Source organism: Halichoerus grypus, chromosome 2 (genome assembly GCF_964656455.1).
Source record: "Halichoerus grypus chromosome 2, mHalGry1.hap1.1, whole genome shotgun sequence".
Lineage (NCBI taxonomy): Eukaryota > Metazoa > Chordata > Mammalia > Carnivora > Phocidae > Halichoerus > Halichoerus grypus.
In genome coordinates this window covers 91,612,603-91,632,541 of record NC_135713.1, presented here as the reverse complement: position 1 = coordinate 91,632,541, position 19,939 = coordinate 91,612,603, and the positions used below count along the sequence as shown (strand labels likewise).

Here is a 19,939-nt window from a genome sequence, read left to right as displayed (position 1 = left end):
CCTGGGCATGGCCCAATCCTCTGTTGGTTTTAGTATTGTTCTTATTGATATTACGTACTTTTTCTATATTAAGGATAAGACCTTTTATCGGCCAATTACACTCATTTCCCCCAGTTTGTTTTCTTTCACTGTTAACACTATGTATGATACTTGTTACATATACATGCTTCTCCCATTATAAGAGGGCTTTACATATACTCTATCATGTAAAAATACACAAATACACTCACACAGACCCCAGAGTCTTTTTGTTAGAATCCATATTCTGTAACACTTCCTGAACACACTTAACAAATAAATGGAGTTTGGGGTCTAAGACAAGAATCAGCGGCTCTCAGAGCTCCACTTTGTAGTCACGCACAGTAGTTGAGGTGAAAGCTTTCACACCTCCAGAAATCCCGGTCAGAGCTGACCTCAGGCCACTGTGTCCATGTACGGATGTTGGAGCAGAGGGACCTTCGGGAAGCCCACTGGAGAAGCAGTGGGGCGATGGTGAGGAGCATGGGCTTCAAGGTCAGAGTTACCTGGATGGAAATCCCCTCCCTCCCATTTATCAGCCGTGTGGCTGAGCAAACTATTCACCTCCTCCAGGCCTCCATTTCTCCTTCCATCTAAGTGTGGATGATGTCACTTCTTTCTTCTAGCGATTGTGAGGATTACGTGAGGTAAGACCTGTTAGAGTAACGGTTACAGATGAACGCTCAGAACGTTACAGATGGCTGCTCCTGGCCGAGCCCTGTGAGGGCCTAAACCCAGGCAAATGCTGTTACCCCGATGGGACCAGTGAAGCCATTAGGTCTCAGAGAGGGTCAGTTACCGCTGTCCAGGTGAACCTTTTATAATGGTGGAAACATTCTATATCTGTCGGGCCAAGTAAAGTAGCCACATGTGGGTAATGGAGCACTTGAAATGCAGCTAGGGTGGCTGAGAAACGGAGGTTTGAACGTTATTTAGTGTAGTTAAATTTAAAAAGCCACGTGTGACGAATGGCTCTAGTATAACCTCACAGTCCTAGATCCTTCGGAAGCACAGCTGTGAGCCAGACCCAGCTGGTCTCAGAACTCGGCTCAGAACTCCTCCCTCTCTCCCGCAGGGCCCCCTTCCTCTGAAACAGGAGACTACGGGTCATCTCCGCTTGGCCCCAACAGTAAGCCTGCTAAAGAGGGGCACACCTCTGTTGGGTCTGTAGACAAAGCAAAACTTTTAAGTAGCATCGGTGTTGGAATCCCAAAGAAGATGATGGCTCTTTCCCAGTAAGGGAGCGTACCAATGAGCATCCTTGCGTTTGGGCTTCGAGCCTGCAGCTTCAGGCGGGGGGTCCAGTGGGATCATGCCCAGTTGATTACTTGAGGTGGGAAAGCGGGTGCTGCTGGGATGGCAGGGACTTTGTGTGTTCAGAGACCTCAGGGATCAGGGTGTCCTAAAATGAGAGTTTAGGTAGTTCGTCTCTTCTGTTAGTTATCTCGACAGATGACAGGGGGCCCTTTTTTAATTTTTAAATTTTTCGGCATTGCTTAGTAAGACACTAAATCTAGCATCAAATTAGAGCACTAAGTTCAGATTTATTCTTTGTTCCAAATCTGAAACGGAGGTTGGGCCAAGGATGAGCCTAGTACAGACTTTCAGTGTGGGTGGGAGAATGAAGTGTAAGTAAGATCCAGCTACTGACTAGGCAGCTCCTGTCGACCCTTCTGAGAGCACTGAGCTGCCTTCCAGCCCTGTCCTGCCCTCGGGCTCAGCCCCTTCTCATCTCCACCTGGTCCTGCCAGTCTGCCATGGGGGGCTCCCCCATCCACGATTGCTGCTCAGTTTCTGCTCTTGTGTCACAGCTCTTCTTTCCACTTGCAAGGCTGTCTTCAGAGGACAGATGCCTGATCTTTGAGCTCTTTGCTGGAAAAAATTTGCCTCCCTGGGCCGCACCACTCTCTGCACTGTGTGGGTGCTTCCTGTCCTCACGCTCCTGAAGATGCCCAGGACTTTACAAGCCACTCTTCCCCAAGTCCTTACCACAGCTCGATGAGATCTCCCGACGTCCACTCCCGGGGAAGATGTGCAGCCAGCACTGAGCTAGGAGGACATGCCATTGCTTTCCACAGAAACGATCTCTGAACCAGTCTGAGCTTTGAGGCTGTCTTAATTATGATACAGGGCACATGGTCTTTTATAGGCAACTTGAATACATAACCCTCCACTTAGAAGGCAGTTTCCTCTATGAGGGTACATTCTGAATGATGAGACTTGCAATGGTTTTGTGTCTTTTTGGTGTTGGTGGTGGGGGGGGTTTGTTTGTTTGTTTGTTTTTTTTACCAACAAATACTGTATCGCTTACTAATGTGTCAGGCAGTGTTCCAAGCAGTTTTCAAATAGTAAGTCATTTACCCCCTCACTTCAGCCTTTTAAGGGAGGGCAGGTAGGTATGGTTATTAGCCCAGCTTTGCAGATGGGGAAATGGAAGCCTCCGGAGATGAAACAATCTGCTTGAAATGACACAGATAGCAGGTGGCAGAAGCAGGCTGCACACCCAGGCTGCTGGCTGCCCAGCGCAGGCCCTAACCCCTGATCTCGCTGGCCAGCTCTTGGGGTGCAGACAGCTTGAAGGCAAAACGTACAAAGCCACTTCTGACTCAAAAGGGCGAGAATATCATGTGCTAACACTGACAATGCTTTTGCTATTTCTAAATCTTTCCTTAGAAAAGTTACTTCTGTCCCAGAGTCTATTCTGTGTCCCTTAAACAAAGGATGTGTATGGTTTTACGGAGCAGAGCCCTGCCTCCCTTCTGACAACCGGGGCAGCACCTTCTGCACTCGGACAGTGATTTATAGGCTCCCGTGCCAGCCCCCCCCGCCCCCCCCCTCCCCAGTGCTGGCCGTGGCAGGAGCTGAAGCTAGTGCGGTCTACGGTGAAAGGTCAGGAGACCCCAGACATCCCACTGAATAGGTGGATGAGGATGCTGCCCCCTGCTCAGCAGCCCCAAAGTACAATGAGGCTCCTGTCGCCTGCCAGTGGGTGTGGATGGGGATGCTGTGAACAAGAAGAGAGAATTGAGTTGCAATGTGAGAAGCTGACAGCTATGAACTATTTCTGTTTAATGACAAATTTGTTGTCTCCTGCTTCAACCTTGCAAATCGTTGTATAAAGGCACTAAGTGGGAAGATAATCAACGGGCTACACACTTTTTTATGTTAGTCTCATCTTTACTAATTAGCGCCCATTCACTTCCAGTTGTCCACGCCATTTCCCCTTTGACCTCTGCATGTCCAGGCTAAGAAATCCCAGCTATCTACCAGGTACCACCAGTGTTTGCTCCCAAACTCAGATTTCCCATGAAGGGAAGCCAAAGTGAGAGAATGCTCTATTTAATTTAATTAGGCCAACTATGTAAGTTCCTTTTGGCTCCTCCTGATTTCCTGGGCATGTAGGCTGGTACTTATTTTCATCACTATCGTATTCGATCCTGCTGTATTGTTTTATCAAAATCTGTCCTGTCCTTCCCCCCCCCCCCTCCGTCAGAACAGACTGCCTTGGGCATCACATTTCACTTGAGTTCCAGGGTCAAAAAGGACTCAGGTGAGGAGAGAAGTCTGGAAACCTGAATTCTAGTCTAGATTCCAATGTAGCTTACCATTTTCCTCATTCATAAAACTGGCAAAATGATCTGTAAGGGGTTCTTATGCACAAATGAATTATTTGTCAGAGTGCTCTAGAAAATATAAAATAAAATATAAAATCAGAAACTGTTATCTGATAACTATGGATTTTCTTCTTCTTTTTTTTTATAATCCTGAAGATAGATTTTCTAACTCTTTTTTCTGTGGTCCAAGCAAACAACCAAGTAAGAAGATCTTACTTCCTTTGACTGCTTACCAGAGTTGTTTCTTATCTTTTGTACATCCCTATTGTTATCCTTTAAACTCTCCTTAAGCTTTCCATGCATGTCTTTAAAAACAAGAAAAGAAAACTCGGTGAGAAATTAACAACAGGATTTATTTAAGTCTGTGTGAAACAGAATTAAGAGTTTAGGAAACCAGTGTGTTAAATGGAACTTATTTTCAGTTCCCATTGTTGCCAAGACAGAAATTTAGCTTCCTCTGTAGAACCAGCGGGATTCTTTAACCTTCTGTGGATGGCTTTCGTGGACAGAAAACACTGAGAAACACCATACGGAATTTTATATACATCAGTAGCTTCTTCTTCCAGTTTGCATTCTACATGCTCATAATCACTTGTGGACCTAGGGCGTGTTTCTGGAACCTGTGGCATGCAGGACTGAGTCCTCGGGGCCCTTCTCTGGACCAGCGCCCTTGTCCCCCAAGACTCCAAGGAGCCAGCTCAGCACTGGGGCATTAACTGGTTTGTTCAGGTCTTTTTTTTTTAATTTATTTATTTGTCAGAGAGAGAGAGAGGGAACACAGCAGGAGGAGTGGCAGGTAGAGGGAGAAGCAGGCTCCCCACTGAGCAGGGAGCCCGATGCGGGGCTCGATCCCAGGACCCTGGGATCATGACCTGAGCCGAAGGCAGACGCCTAACGACTGAGCCACCCAGGCGTCCCTTTGTTCAGGTCTTAAGGTGTTGCCTACCTGCTGCCCTTTTCCTTGTGCTTCCTCTCCTGCCCATTCTGCTTCCAGATGCCACCAACCTGTATCTGCTAATGTCTTTGCATAATCAAGTTTCTTCCTGGATGAATGTCAAAGGTTCTACTGCTGCCACATTCCTGACTGGGTCTGTCTTCTCCATGGGGAAGGGGATGAGGTTTGCCTACCAGCTTTCCTTACCAGTCTTTTTCCCTTTTATGGGTCAGGACGTGGAGAACAAAGTATAACTTATAGACCACTCTTTACTAAGACTTATTCTCAAGTTAAAGTCAATGATAATTTTGTTGGCATGTGGCATTAATTAACTAAGAAAATTAAAAAATTAAAAATTAAAAGCAGGCCTTTCCAAACTGCTTTTTTTTTCCTCTCTAATCTTTGTCATTGTCTTGAAAGCTACACTCCTATCAATTAACCACCTCTCTAGAAACCAGTGGAAAACATAGCATCTGGAAAAATTTTTCTTTCTTCTGATAAATGCTTTTTAAATTGACTGATTCTCTTTTTAGACATATAGATGTAAGCCTGGGAGTTACGTGATTTCAAGGTTGTGGGCAGTATTTAAAATTCTTCTAAGCGCAGCTCTTCAGGTCTAAAGGCTGGATTTTAGCAAGTCATTCAAATGCAGAATCATTTGTTAGAAAATGGTCGAATAAATTATTTTCTGCATGGCTTCTTTCTTTTCACTGAGTTGGTGTCATTCATTGCCATTTGCCTCCTCCCAGTTATTTTTGTCCTAACATATCTTCCACATTTTGCATTGTGCCTTCCTCAAGTAGCCTCCCACCTCACATCTGCTAAAATAATTTCCCCAAACGCCAGTTTAAGAAGAATTAGGTAACATATTACCACACATCTCAAAGTCAAGTATCCTCCCCAGAACTTTTGTCCATTCATTCAACAAATATTTGAGCCCCCACCAGGAGCACCTGTGCTTACCAAATATGGGGCTTAATTATATCTGGGCTTTACCACCTCCTCCTGGTGCATAAGCTGCTACATGCTGATCAGTTACACATTTTCTATATATTCTGTTTCTCTCTGGAGATTCTAGAACCGTATGAGTTAAGTGTTGAACAGGTATTGGAAAGTTTGGAATCATTGTGAAGTTGCTTTGTTGGGTTTTATTCCAAAGGTAATGCCCTTCCTTGTGTCTTTTGAGTAGGTTGTTCCTTTGGTAGGGCAAACAAAGAGGCTTTTAAAATATCTTTGTAGTTAGGTGGTGGGAAATGCTGGAAAACCCTGCCTTTCGCTTTTCCAGCGACAAACTGTGATTCAGCGTCAAGGTTGCCCAGAGGTGGCAAGAAGGCCAACCGGCCAGGGGTGGTGCAGGTGGGTGAGAAACAGGTGCAGGGCAGGGTCCCCCTTGCCAGCTGTTAGCCAGCGCAATCTGCCCTGGGATCAGGTTCCAACACTTACTTCTGAATAAAGTCTCCCGTCCTCAAAAGAACTGAAAACCACACTGGTTTAGAGGCTTGTTATCTCTAGTTTATTAAGATGAGGAATCCAGAAACGTGTACCCTCAGCGTATCAAGGTTGATTTGCACAAATCTTGGGAAGATCGCTCAGCATCTTTGGCACAGTTTCCCAGTTGACAAAATGGCCCAGGTCTAACCTAAATCTACACTACAATGTACATTCTTCATCTTCTGTAGTCAAAGACAACAGAAAGCAATAGCGTGCTTTTCATTTTCTTGAAAATCATTGTCAAACCCCAGGCTCTTATTTTTGAGCCTAACCTATCCTAAGCCCCTTCTTTATGAGCCCACTGTCCCAGGTTTTAAAACTATTTATGTGGTTTTGCTCCATTCTGCAGTATTTTTAGTTTCCTTTTAAGAACTCTGGCCACGGTCCGGAATACACTGTACTGATTACAGTGAGAAAATTATTCTCATAATCATTTTTCCCTCAAACTGTGTTTATGGAATCAGATTTTTCCCAATGTCCTAGAGTTCCCTTGGCCATGCATAGTGTATTACTAATTAGTACCCTGCTCTCCTGAATGAATGTAATTGCCTGCATGCCTCAGCTGGGGATTTAGTGTCAGCGGGCTGGAGAATCTGATTTATTGCGTCACACATTATTTTTCTGTTGTATGATCTAGTCTTATTAATACAAACCTGAGTTTCAAGATCTCTATCTCAGATGGGTGTTAGTATAGGTGGGAAATAGCTCCAGACTCAGTAGGGCAACAACCAGCTGTCTGATAATGTCTTTCAGCCCAAACTACCAGCACTAAATCACTGATAGTCACTGTTTGTGGACAGTCTGTGGTGTTAGCAGTTAGAAACTCAGGTTTTCCGCCGACCTGCCGAGGTGGCATCCTGAGTCTGCCACTTGCTCTCTGTGTGACTTTGAACAAGATACTTTGATTCTCTGTACCTTGACTTCCTTGTCTGTAAAATGGGAATAATAATGATTGTAACTGTGTTAAATTAGATCATAAAGTGATTAAAATATCATCTAGTATGTGGTGAACTCTCACCAAGTCTTAGTTACGATAATGACCCCAGGAGTTGCTCACTAACCTGGGGGAAATACTTTTAATCGCTTATGAATGTGTCGGAGCAGAGTCAAAATCTTGGTAAAATAAACTTCTCTCGCCAGAGCTTATCACTTGAGGAGGATCTAACATCATTGGCTGGTAATCCCTTGTCCCTAAGCATTTGCTTTGTTCCCCGATAGTCCGCGTGAGCTGTCCCCTCTTTGCAGGGGTTCCCGGAGCTGCATTTGCAGGCCCACAACCTCTGCTCCGACTCGGCGGGGCAGGGCCGCCGCTCTCCCCTCTGCAGACCCCTCTCCCTGGGGCTCCAGGGGTTAGTAACGTTTCCTTCATCTGCCCATTGCCCACCCTGCTGTCGTCTGCTCTGCCTTCCCCACCCCCCGACGTCATAAATTGAGGTGCTCAGGAACTGTTGAAGGAGTAAGAACTATCGTCTCCTCTTTAGAGACCGAAGTGTGAAAGTCTCCCATTTTCCGGGCTCTGCACCTTTGGAAGCAGGGTGGTTTCTTCTTTCTGATCTTCTGTCTCCTCATCTCCGCTTCAGACATTGGGAAACAAAAACTAACCTACATAAGCTGTTGCTGGGATGGCTTGGGTGACTGCGTCAGGTCCTGTTGGACGCGCACGGCTCGCTGATCTGGGGCATGAGATACCCGACAGCAGGCAGCTTCCCCGCGCAGGGCCCCGCTCGCTGCGCCGGGCCCCCCGCCAGCTCTGAGCAGAAAGGTGGTGCGGACTCCCGCAGAGCCAGACGACCCAGGAGCGCCATCTCGTGGGCGCCCCGATTGCTGCCTCCGAGAAGGAGCCGGTGTTCTTCCCCCACGGAGGATTCTCATTTCTCATTTCAGGGCCTGGGGAAATGCGACCAAAAATTAGATTCCAGATAATTTAAAAGTGGCTGTCAGGCAGACTTATTATGAATAATCTACCTCTGGATTTAAATAGGGCAAGTGCCTTTTAGCTGCTCCAGATTTCTATTGAAGTAGTAGCTATTACGTTTTGAATAGGGACTTTCAAATGGCCAATTCTGCATTTTACATGCATTGGTAAAAAAGAAAATGTTACATTCTAGGTAGTACATCAGAGGATTCAGAATTTTTTTTTTTAGTCAGTTTTTGAGGAGTTGTTTTTTGCATGAATTTAAAAAAATAAATAATGGCAAAGTCTTGCTACTGAAAGTGTAATCAGCATCGCCCAGGAGCTCATTAGAAAAGTATCCCTGTTCCAGACCTACCACATTAGAATCTGCGGTGAGGGGCGCCTGGGTGGCTCAGTTGGTTGAGCACCTGCCTTTGGCTCAGGTCATGATCTCAGAGTCCTGAGATGGAGCCCTACGTCGGGCTCTCTGCTCAACAGGGAGTCTGCTTCTCCCTCTCACTTTCTGTGCTTTCTCTCTCTCTTAAATAAATAAAATCTTAAAAAAAAGAATCTGCGGTGATTCATGGGCATACTGGCAGACAAGAGCACAGGTTACCAGTCAGATGGACGACCTGTGTTTTTGTCTGCTCGCTGGTACCTCCTTCCTTATGATCACATCCTTTCAGCCTCAGTGGCCCATGTGTGACCCAAGATCATAGGTTCCTGCCTTGTCTGCTCCTGGGTCAGCCAAGGGACAACTGAAATCATGCATAGCATGTCACTTTGGACGTGGGAAAAACCTGTGCAGATGTCGGGGAAACTATGCGTGAGAATTCTTACACTTCGTACTCGGCCATCATTGGGTAATGCGCTTTACCTCAGCTACATCATCAGCAGAGCAAATGCTCACCTGTAACCTTCATCATGCCTCAAATACTGTCTGGTGAGATTCCACCAAGTTTTCAAAGGTCTCTCTCAGGCTAGTCTTTCCAGAGCTCAGAATGATAAAATGACATTTTATTTTCCTTAACAAGACCTTTCACACATCTTGCTTTCCTGGGGTCTCAGAACTGTTTCCCCTGTTGAGCCCAGGATGGGGCACAGTAGGTACTCAGTGGAGCTTGTTGATGAAACTGCTAATTATCCCTCAGCAAGGTCCAAACACTGGCCTGATGTCCTTCACACTAAACCACTTAGCATCAGATGATGGGCATCATTAGAGACTGACCCAACTACAGGAGGACTCTATCATCTCACCAATAAATACCAATATTCATTTAGGAAACAGATTCCTGATGGCTGAGAAATCCTTTGGTAGTGCTCAGGGATTGAAGTTAGTGAGGTTATTAGCTGTTTACAAATATTCCCTTTGCCTTGAAATGGGGGAGGGGTTGGACAAATAAAACACAGTAAGAAGATATTACTCTCTTTTCCTTGCATACATTTTTAAAAAGATTTTATTTATTTATTTGAGAGAGAAAGCGCACAAGCAGGGGTTAGGGGTAGAGGCAGAAGCAGACTCCCCGCAGCACAGGGAGCCCAATGCGGGGCTCAATCCCAGGACCCTGGGATCATGACCTGAGCCAAAGGCAGATGCTTAACTGACTGAGCCACCCAGGCGCCCCTACTTGCATACATTTTAGAAGAAAAACCCATAGCCAAGAAGCTGTTGGACAATAAATAGATGAAATTTTAGGAAAACATATCAGCTGAAAGCCTGAGAATGCTAAGAGATATTAACCTCCGTGTTGCCCCAGGCCCGGTTGGCTCCTGTTCCAAAGAAATGGTACTGATTGTCAAGCAGTAAAAGTGAAATATTGAGAAAAGTTTGTTACACAGTTCTCCACCCAACTGAGACACACGAATATCCAACTCAAATTAGGGCAGACTGTCGCATTGTCTGCAATTTGTGAAATTATGGACCTTTTTACCCCTAATTTACTAAAATAGGAAATGTGTGCTGTTTTCTTTTTACTGGATTCATTCCAATTAGCAATGTTTTCTCTAATCATTTAAAGGAATTCAGAATGTCAGTGCTTCAAAATTACTTTCCTTAAAGTTAAAATGTAGTTATAACGCGTCACTTTATGTAGGAGGGAAAATACACGTTCACGCCTGCACATAGAAAGATAGCATATCGGGCGCCTGGATGGCTCAGATGGTTAAGCGTCTGCCTTTGGCTCAGGTCATGATCCCAGGGTCCTGGGATCAAGTCCCGCATCGGTCTCCCTGCTCCTTGTGAGACTGCTTCTCCCTCTGCCTCTCTCTCTCTCTCTGTCTCTCATCAATAAATAAAAATGAAAAAAAAATCTTTAAAAAGAAAAAGAAAGATAGTCTATCAGAGTAAGGACCTTGAAAGCAGGACATGGCAGCATGCAGTTCATCTCTGAAAACCTGACCATCCCAGCATGCTGCCTGTCAGTGTATCGTAAGAATGCATTTAATAAAAGAGTGCAAGAGACATGATGTTACCTTTTTAATTTTTTTCAAATTTTTTACCTTTAAAAAATTCAAATCAAGAGAAAGATGCCAGAAAAGACAAAGAACACCAATACCCATCTACGGTCACTCATAATACTTAACGTGCTCACCGTATTTGTGTTCTCTCTCTCTCTCTCTTTCTGCCTCCTCCCTGCCCTCCCAAACAAGGACCTGCTCTTAAAGAGCCTCAGTAAAATGATCAAATTCAGGACAATTTAACATTGATAACATTCCCAACTAGTACATAGTCCTGGCTCGACTTTTGCCAGTTGTCCCAGTGGTGCCTTTTTATCATTTTCCCCTTGATCCCGGATCTAATCCAGATTAACATGTTGCATCCTCGTGGTCCCTTCGGTGTCCTTTAAAATGGAACAGTTCTAGTTTTTCTTTGTCTTCCAATGCATTAACATTTTGGAAGAGCACAATGCTTCTTCACAATGCAAATGTGAGATGATGCATTTTGGGGAAAAAAATAACTGATGATTTTCACAGAGCATCACATTAGTAGGTACCTGATGTGGGCTTGTTCTGTTATTGGTGATGGTAATGGGTCACTTTGTTAAGGTGACATCTGCCAGAGTCTCTCTTTGTAATTAACAAATCATTTCTGGCAGGGGCAGGAGGGTACTCTGACACTATTAATTCTGATTCCCCCAAAATTTCAGCATCTGCTCAGTTGCCTGATCAGTTATTACTGCTTTGGGCAAAATGGTGATTTTTCTAACTCTTTTATTTCTTTGCATTTATTAGTTGGAATTCTACTCTAAAGAAAAGTTTCTCTTCCACCCTCTTTCTGTATTTATCTTTTTATGTCTTTGTGAGCATCAGTAGGGATTTACAGGTTGTGTTGATTCAGTTGTGAATTACTTGTGATCACTTATCACTGTCATGATTCATTTTGATGCTCATCTTGTCCCAACTTTGCCAGTGGGCGCCCCTTCAATCTCACTCCTGGGCTTGCTTGATGCCCCATCAGTCTGTGAATGTCATTTATTCTTTAGCCCTTAGCATACCTGTATTGAAGTTCTTAGTTCAAGTCACTGCCCAAATGACAGATTTTATTCTTGCAAAAGATCTTTTTTTGAGCTATTGCTATGCCCCAGTTACTGATCTGACACATGGTCCAGTGGGAAACCAGACCATTATTTCAGCCTTTACAAAACAGCAGGTTATGGTAGAGGGTACCATGGGAGCATCAAAGCAAAGCCCTTTATCCCATTGGATTTAATAAAGAAGCTCCTGGGAGAAAGTTGATCACCTCCTAGATGTGAAAGATGAGTAGAAGTAAACGTGGGGAGGAGGCACAGTGGTTCAGGCTAAGGGAAGCGTTTATACCTTTGAGGAATTTTCCTACCCCCCTGGGGGCCTGTCAGAAATACCAACAATAGGACCCCATCCCAAACCAATGAACTCGGGATCTCTGGTGGGGAAAGCAATCCTAGGGTCCATATATTTTAATTTGCATACATAGCTTCTAGAGATTTTATCATGAGAAATGGTGTCACGTATCATGGAGCTAAAACCTTTGCAACTAAAATTTTACAAGATGCATTTTATTTTGTAGGATTTTGAACTCAACAATGAACTAAAGATGAATGTCCTCAATTTGCTAGAAGAAGTTTTGCGAGACCCAGACCTTCTTCCCCAGGAAAGGAAAGCCACGGCGAATATCCTGAGGTAAAATGCAGTTGCAGGGGCCTCCTAATGACATTGGTTGATTCGTGCGATGTTCTAGAAAATAAGATCCTATCAGACCAGGAAGATGCATCTTAGACTCCTGGGGGCAGCAAGGAGACTGCTGTCACCACAAAGGGTGATGTATCATCTTCTCTTTTCTGGGGGGCAGGTTGGTGTCTGTGGCCTCAGGAAGACTTGGCCTGGGCGCCGTAACTTGTGTGGCGTGCAGGAGTGCAGTTGCTCCCGTCCGTGGGGGCAGACAGTGGCTTCCTGCAGAACCACAAGTGAAAAGGGGGGTGCCTTGAGGATCCCCTCCCGCAACCCCAGCGGGTACCGCAGAGAGAGGTGGTTTTCCTGCCCTCAGTTCTAGTTGTTGATCATAAGCTCATGTTTATGAGCAGGGCGGTAGCATTTCTGCGCAAGTCCCATGCCCCTGGTTTGTGGATGTACCACCTTCTAGTAGTTACGTGTTTTCTCTGTCTTGCTTCACCGGTCCTAGACCAGTTTTACTGACAACTTATCACGTTGGGATTCCCACATCATGTAGGTTGTATAAAAGCTCGTAGGTGTGATCAAAGCTTGAACTTCGGGTTTCCCACGAGAGACTGTTTGTGGCCGTCGTTACACCCAGCATCCAAGCAGGTAACAAGCTTTCCTATAGCTTCTTGAACTCATAGGTGGATGTTTTTCTAGTCTGCTCTACAGGAGGACTAGACATTTCAGTTACAGTTTCCTCCCAACTCATGGCCATATCATTTGTCCCTACTTAGGGATGGGAAGCCCAGCATCTATCTGCTTGACCTGGTAGCCCTTTACCATTCTTGCTTCTAGTTCCATCTTCATTTATAATCTCTGGAAAGAGTCCTTTCTTTCTTCTAACCTTGACTATATTGTTTCTTTGTTATCCAGAATTCTGTATAGAAGGGAGTCCACCATAGCTCCGTCTACCGTGTTTTTGGAAGTCACTCTCTAACGCAGCGATGCTGGATTTTGGTCTAGTATCTTAACAATTGGCTCAAAAGTGATTCAGGATCCCATCACCGGACGCTTCTTTGGTCTAGGGGCTCTTGCAGGTGGAATGTGTCTGCTCCAAAACAGATATGTTGACGTTCTATCCCTGAGTACCTCAAAATGTGATTCTGTTTAGAAATAGGGTCATTAATTAAGATGAGGTCATACTGGAGTAGCATGGGCCCCTAATCCAATATAACTGGTGTCCTTACGAAAAGATGGCCATGGGAAGACAGAGAGAGACACAGAGAATGTCGTGGGAAGATGGAGCAGAGACTGGGGTGAGGCAGCTGCAAGGCAAGGAATACCATCTGCTCACAAACCCCTGAAAGTTAGCGAGACACAAGGGAGGATTCCTCTGCAGGTTTCAGAGGGAACATGGCCCTGCTGACACCTTGATCTTGAACTTCTAGCCTCCAGAACTCTAAGACAATAAATTTCTGTTGTTTTGTGCCACCTAGTTTGTGGTACTTTGTTAGAGCAACTCTAGGAATCTATTAAGGGCCCTCTTCACTTTGTCCACCCTGTGAAGACACCTAAATAAGCCTAGGGCCTCTGTTCCTATGTTTATTTTCAGATTTTAAAATCGTAAATACATTTTCAGATAAAGCCTGGTTTCAGTTGGATGAGTGGTATCTGTAAATGATTTCTATTCCTCTTTTCTTTATATAAACTGTTTATTATGCTGTTTGTATTTCAAACGCTGATATTTTGAAACTGCTTTCTAGAAGTTTGTGCCCCCAGGGACATTTGACTGGACAGCCGTCAGGGAAGTGAGGGTGTTCAGACTGGGAAAGACTCTCAGGATTGGCAAATATGAAACCCCATGTTGCCCATCCCCTCACAACACCCATACCAGACATTACCAATCAATCCTGAGGGCTTTCTGCCGACACCGGTGGGTGAGCTCAGAACTCCGTTGTTAACTGGCATGTCATTAATTGGAGTTGGCCCTTAAGATGAATCCTATTTACCATTCCAGGCCTTTATTATTTATCAGGCTTAAGATGTGCAAATTCTTTTTGTTGAATAAATGACCTGAGAATTAGAGGTGTGGGATCAATAAGAAATAGAAATTTTAGTAGATGCTACAGCTGGGAGCATGACATGGAGCAGAGTCTGATTCTCACTTTTGCAGGATTCACAGGTATAATCTTGGTTCAGCCACTTACAGCCGTCAGGTTCCTTAACCAGTCTAAACCTCAGTTCCCTCATTTATAAAATGAGGCCAGTAGTACCTACTATTGAGTTGTTGTGATGATTACATGATACAATATGTACAAAGAGGTTAACACGTGCCTGAAACATAAGTAGCACTCGTTTTACTGCTACACTTTTTCTTCTCCTCCTCCTCCTCCTCCCCCTCCCCCTCCCCCTCCCCCTCCTCCTCCTCCTCCTCCTCCTCCTCCTCCTCCTCCTCTCTGACAGTAGCTCTTAGGAAAAATAGTTTCTTCCGACAAGGCAATATGGCATAAGTAAAACCAAGGTAGGTCTTAGTCAAACTCAACTTTCCTTAGCTTCATCACCTTGTCTATACAAAAGAGATTATAATAACATTAAAAGCCAGTTTAATATTGCACAAAGACATGAATGCAATAAAAAATCTTTCAAATGTACACTTCAAGTGGATGAATTATTTGACACGGGAATTATATCTCAATATAGTTGTTACAAAAGAAACTATAGTCCTAACCCAGTTGCTATTTAGTAAAAGAAAAAAAGAAGTAAAAAGCAAAACAAAAAAGCAGTTCTACTGATGGGATGCTCCCAGCTGCCCACCCACACTTCTGATCCCTTGCAAAGTCTTCCCAAAGTGTTCCAAAAGTCCCAAGAAATGTGTGCTCAGGAACAAATCCAGTCATTTTTCTGCCTCAGCGTCTTTATTCAAGCTCACTGCCCCGGACACCGCTTGAGGGAGAGACCTTATCAGTGCCGCCGTTGTTTCTGTCAAGAATGCTATCTGACAGTCCTCTAAAGCCACCATTTCCCTATCAAAAAGCTGACAAAAATGCCACCTGCCGCATCCCTGAGCCACAGGGGCCCCAGAGCAGCCTCACTCAACCGGGAGTCTTGGTCTCTTGTGAAAATAGCTCCTTTGGCTCCTGGTTCTACATCTTTCACCATAACAATTCAAAATTCACCACTGAGCCAAGTAGGGAATAGATACTACGTCATCCATTCTCCTACCTCTGACCATCTTTCTTCCCATGAGGCCAAAACAAACAAAAGTCTTTGTTTAGCCCTGAGCATATCAACTAAAGCAGACAGATACCCGTGGGGTCACCAGCCCCTTAGCTGAGCAAACAGCCAAACCCTGGGTCCCATTTGGGTCAGCTGGGTCTCGGAGGCACTAACTTATCTTCCCAACAAGTGAGTGAATAGATTTGTGAGAAAAACAAAAAAAATCCTGGTGCAAGAAAACTACTGATCTTTGATTGAAGTCCCTCTGCCAAGTCATTCCACCTGCACCAAGCTTAAGGGTCCCTGCGCCAGCACACAAGATTATGATTATAGGAGGAATAAATGATTCATTAATTTATCAGGGTTTTTGCTAACTTATCATACAGATACTTGTGTTTATATGTATGACATTTACATATTTATATTTTTTAAATCATGTCAGAATGAATAGAAAGTAGAGTAGGAAGTAAGACCTCTATATAACCATCACTGATGGAGTGTCATCATTCATGAAATCTCTTTGCGAAAAAATATCATCATGGAGTATATGAGAAAGAAACAGAAACCAAAAGGATTATTTAATAATTATATGACAATTATATAAAATAGTAATTATGTGGAAAATTACAAAGATGTTTCTGTTAATTTATTTCTTAATTTGGAAACAAACGGGGAATTATTTCCAACCAAAACCAGGAGATTTTAGTACTCAAGGTTTCCATGCATTTGTGGACATCTGACTTTTTAAAAAAATATGTCAGAGCATAGGAAGCAATGGGCTCAAGTAAGCCTGGAAGGAAGAAAAGCCATGCCCAAGAAAGCAAAGGACGGAAGAGGTGGTCTGGCAGGTCCCAGCAAGTGAAGCAACAAGCAGTTAAACCATTCACAAATTGAGGAGGAGCAGAGACGAGGCCGGTCCCGCCATGGGCCTATGCCAGTCGGTCTCAGTAGCAAGCAGGCAGCCCAGAGAGTGTGGACCAGTCTGCGGACAGAGGCCAGTTTCTCTTGGCTCTGTTTTTAAGCCTATCTGATTTCTACTGTTGAAAGAGGACTTTTCCAGTCACAGAACTTTGAATAATCCCATTTCCTTTTAAATGTTTTATTTGGCATTTCATTATAAACGCACAGATACTTAACTGGTCATGCCGGCTGGGAGATGTGAGAGAAACCCAGTATCCTGGAGTGTCCGTCAAAGCACGAAGGCAGTCAAAAGACTAGGAGCACATCCATCCTCGATTGGAACTGGGCCAGAGGTAGAGGGGCCTTCCCATCTAAGGGAAAATTTGTGAACATACCTCCCAGTGAATACAAGTTGTGGTTGCAAGAGAGAAAAACGTATCACATTGTAGTTAAATGTAGCCTTGACATTAGAGATGTATAGGCAGTCAAGCTGTATGAGATGTAAACATGAATGTATTTAAACATATATTACATTTATACAGGAAACTGAAAGCTTCCAATAATAAGCCATTTCTGTCTCACACAGTCTCACAGGGGTAGCTTTATGATGAAGAAATTTAATTAGCATGCATAGTTTGTTGTCTTGTTTGTGACTAAAAACCTCTGCTCAAGACTTTTCTATTTCTTTTTTTTTTTTAAGATTTTATTTATTTATTTGACAGAGAGAGACAGGGAGTGGGAGAGGGAGAAGCAGGCTTCCTGCTGAGCAGGGAGCCTGATGCAGGGCTCGATGTGGGGCTCGATGCGGGGCTCAATCCCAGGACCCTGGGATCATGACCTGAGCCAAAGGCAGACACCTAATGACTGAACCACCCAGGCACCCCAAGACTTTTCTATTTCTAAAATACCACTTCCTCCCCAACGTTGTCTGACTAGCTGGCTTCTGAATCTATGTAGACATAAATCTTGGTAAACAACTAACATGCCATAAAATGAAAACAAACAAACAAACAATGACTTCATGGGTGGGCAGCTGGAGTGGGTTCGAGTCATAAAAAGGTGACCCACAAACCTCACAAGGCCCCAAGAAGCATCAACAGGCATTTGGGAAAAGAGAAAACGTTAGATAATTTAACAAGACCAGAACGCATCTTGGAACACTAGTGTGAGATGACTGAGGAAAGGAACATTTGATAAAAGCTAACTAACTTCTTGACCACTTCTTTCCAGGGAAAAACTATTGCCCAGCGTCATTTAAAAAAAAAAAAAAAGATCTTTTCCTTGGGTACACATAGTTATGTGGCCACTGAGCTCTCTCCAGGAACCTAGACTACCCTGGAAAGAATGACATGAGCTTTGGGAAAGAGTCCCTCTTATCCCCTATGTGTAATCCTTAAGTGTGATTTTAACAGTCTTTGGAGAAAAACTTGTATTTGCTTATTTTTTCCTCACCTTAATCTGCCTTAGATCATCTGATGAATATTTCTTTCCACTCACAAATGATAACGGTTCATTGCTAGCAAGAGGGCAGTCACTCCTTGAATCTAGAAGGAATCTTTATCCTGGTAAACAGGAGGTAGCTTTTGTAAGAGAGGAAGATAGAGGGAAGAGACTGGACTTTTTTGGATGTGGTTTGTGCTGGCTCCTTGAAGAGGTGCCTTTAACACCTGCCTGAGATAAGCGAGGGCAACGGGGCAGCTTAAGTGACTGAACCCTGGGCAGGTTAGTTCCTTTGAGCTTTGGTTTCCTCATCTGTAAGATGGAGATCAGAATGCTTACTCTGAAGGGATTTTTGATGATACAAGAGAGTGTATGTCAGATGGCTCACACATGGCTGTGTATACACATGTGTATTCACTAACCCATCTCTGTTGATTTCCTCTTTTTGAGGGCAGGTGGTTTTGTTTTCATCAATTCAGAGCACCGCGGAACATCACGTCATTATTTCTTTGAAAACTACCTTCCTCCAGCAGATAGGCTGTGTGGCTTGGGACTGTTGAAACATTTCGGTACTTTTAAAATGTGATTGTGCCTTCATTTTGGAAAACTTAAAATGCTTGGCCCAGATGGTAAGTTATATAATCCGTATCATTCTCCTGGACTCTGAACTTCTGTTGGACATGAAATATCACTCCCACTCTGAAACCAGCACCCACTTCAGGATTAATTATGTATTTATTCAGTCAATCACCACTGGAAAAAAAATATTGAGAGCTGAATAGCTGTGTGTGTGTGTGTGTGGCTACGGCACCAAATGTGTCTCAGGAAAGGCCATCTGGGAATCAAGGGAAAAGAGTTTACCTGCTGGCTTCTGCCTGGCATTGTTCAAATTCTTGCCCCCCAGGAACTCCACTGAGCTTCTGGTCTGTGTGTGTGCAAGGAGGGAGTGGCTCTGCATCTTCTGCCTCAGCATCAGCAGGGCAGGGCCAGGGTGGGGGCTGGAGGAATGTGGATGGGGCGCTCAGGCCTGTTAGGATCCCCAACTGATGGTATTGCGGGATGCCCGAACTCACGGCCCAGATCCTCTCACGGGCCCAGAGCACACCAGCTCCCCCTCGGGCTCGCTTTAATGGTGGGTGTTTTATTTACCACCTTGTATGGAACAAGTTGGCTCCCTGGGATAAGCCAGCTCTCCCGATGATCTTCCTGTGCCTTTAACGTGCGTGTTTTCCTGTTTCTTCGACTTCCCACCTCCAGCTCACGTCTCTGTAGCCTCTCCAGTGGGAGGCACAGCCTGGTGGACCCAAACCCTCCAGCTTCCCAGCCAGGGAAATCCAAACTGCACGTGGTCCTTTCATTCCTGGCATGTCTGTTTTCTTTTCATGGAGGATATTTTGATTTTTCTTTTTTAGGGCCCTTTCACAAGACGATCAAGATGACATCCACCTAAAATTAGAGGATATAATTCAACTGGTAAGTGCAGCCATGGTCTCATTCAGCAGAGTTATGTGCAAACTACTTCTCAAAGGTGAGCGGTATTATGCCCGTAACTGATAACCGGGCGCTCGACCGCAGTTCTTTTGAAGCCCGGTGCGATGACCTAAATTCGACTCGGGGGTTGGCAGTTGGTCCAGGCTGTTAATGTTGGCTGATATTTCTGAGCTTTCTGCCATTTTCTTCGTAGCTAGAATCTCTGATGGACATTGTCCTTGAGCGGCTGTGGGCACCTGCTGTCAGTGTGTGTCATTCCCCCCTTCCTCTCTTGCAGACAGACTGTCCGAAGGCTGAGTGCTTTGAGACCTTGTCAGCCATGGAGCTGGCCGAGCAGATCACCCTCCTGGACCACATCGTCTTCAGAAGCATTCCCTATGAGTGAGTGCGGCCCTCACAGCTGCAGGCCCCCTCAGGCAGGACCTGTGGGCTTAGCGCTGCCATTATTCCTAAGGCAGATGTGTGTGCACAGAGGTGTGAGTCTTAATCTTACGATGGTTTGGTCCGACATCAATGCCTTTTGGTCCCAGTTTATGTTAGAAATGTTGATTTGGAAACACCGGGGACTCTCAGGATGGTCACTCTTGTGTTTCTTTATGTTCACCGGTTCCCCCGGAATGTGAATTTCTTTGTACTCTCACATCCTCGCATCATAGGAACCTCCATATGGCAGCAACCATGGTTCTCAAACTGCATGGTGCCTAAAATCCTTCGGGAAACTTGTTAAAAATGTACATTCCTAGGTATCCCCTCCAGAGATTTGGATTCTAGTAGGTTTGAGGCCCAGGAAATGGCATTTTCCATGAG

The 19,939-nt window shown here is 44.6% G+C and overlaps 1 protein-coding gene across 3 annotated transcripts in view; it reads left to right on the top strand.

Annotated features, from left to right (window-relative positions):
- The window catches only part of RASGRF2 (Ras protein specific guanine nucleotide releasing factor 2), a 233,432-nt gene that overhangs the window by 193,655 nt on the left and 19,838 nt on the right, over positions 1-19,939 (top strand). For all 3 annotated transcript variants that reach the window (XM_036067434.2, XM_036067409.2, XM_036067419.2), the window contains 3 exons: positions 11,997-12,109; positions 19,054-19,114; positions 19,410-19,513. In XM_036067434.2, coding sequence (XP_035923327.1) covers positions 11,997-12,109; positions 19,054-19,114; positions 19,410-19,513 — 278 coding nt within the window. The remainder of the gene's footprint in view (positions 1-11,996; positions 12,110-19,053; positions 19,115-19,409; positions 19,514-19,939) is intronic.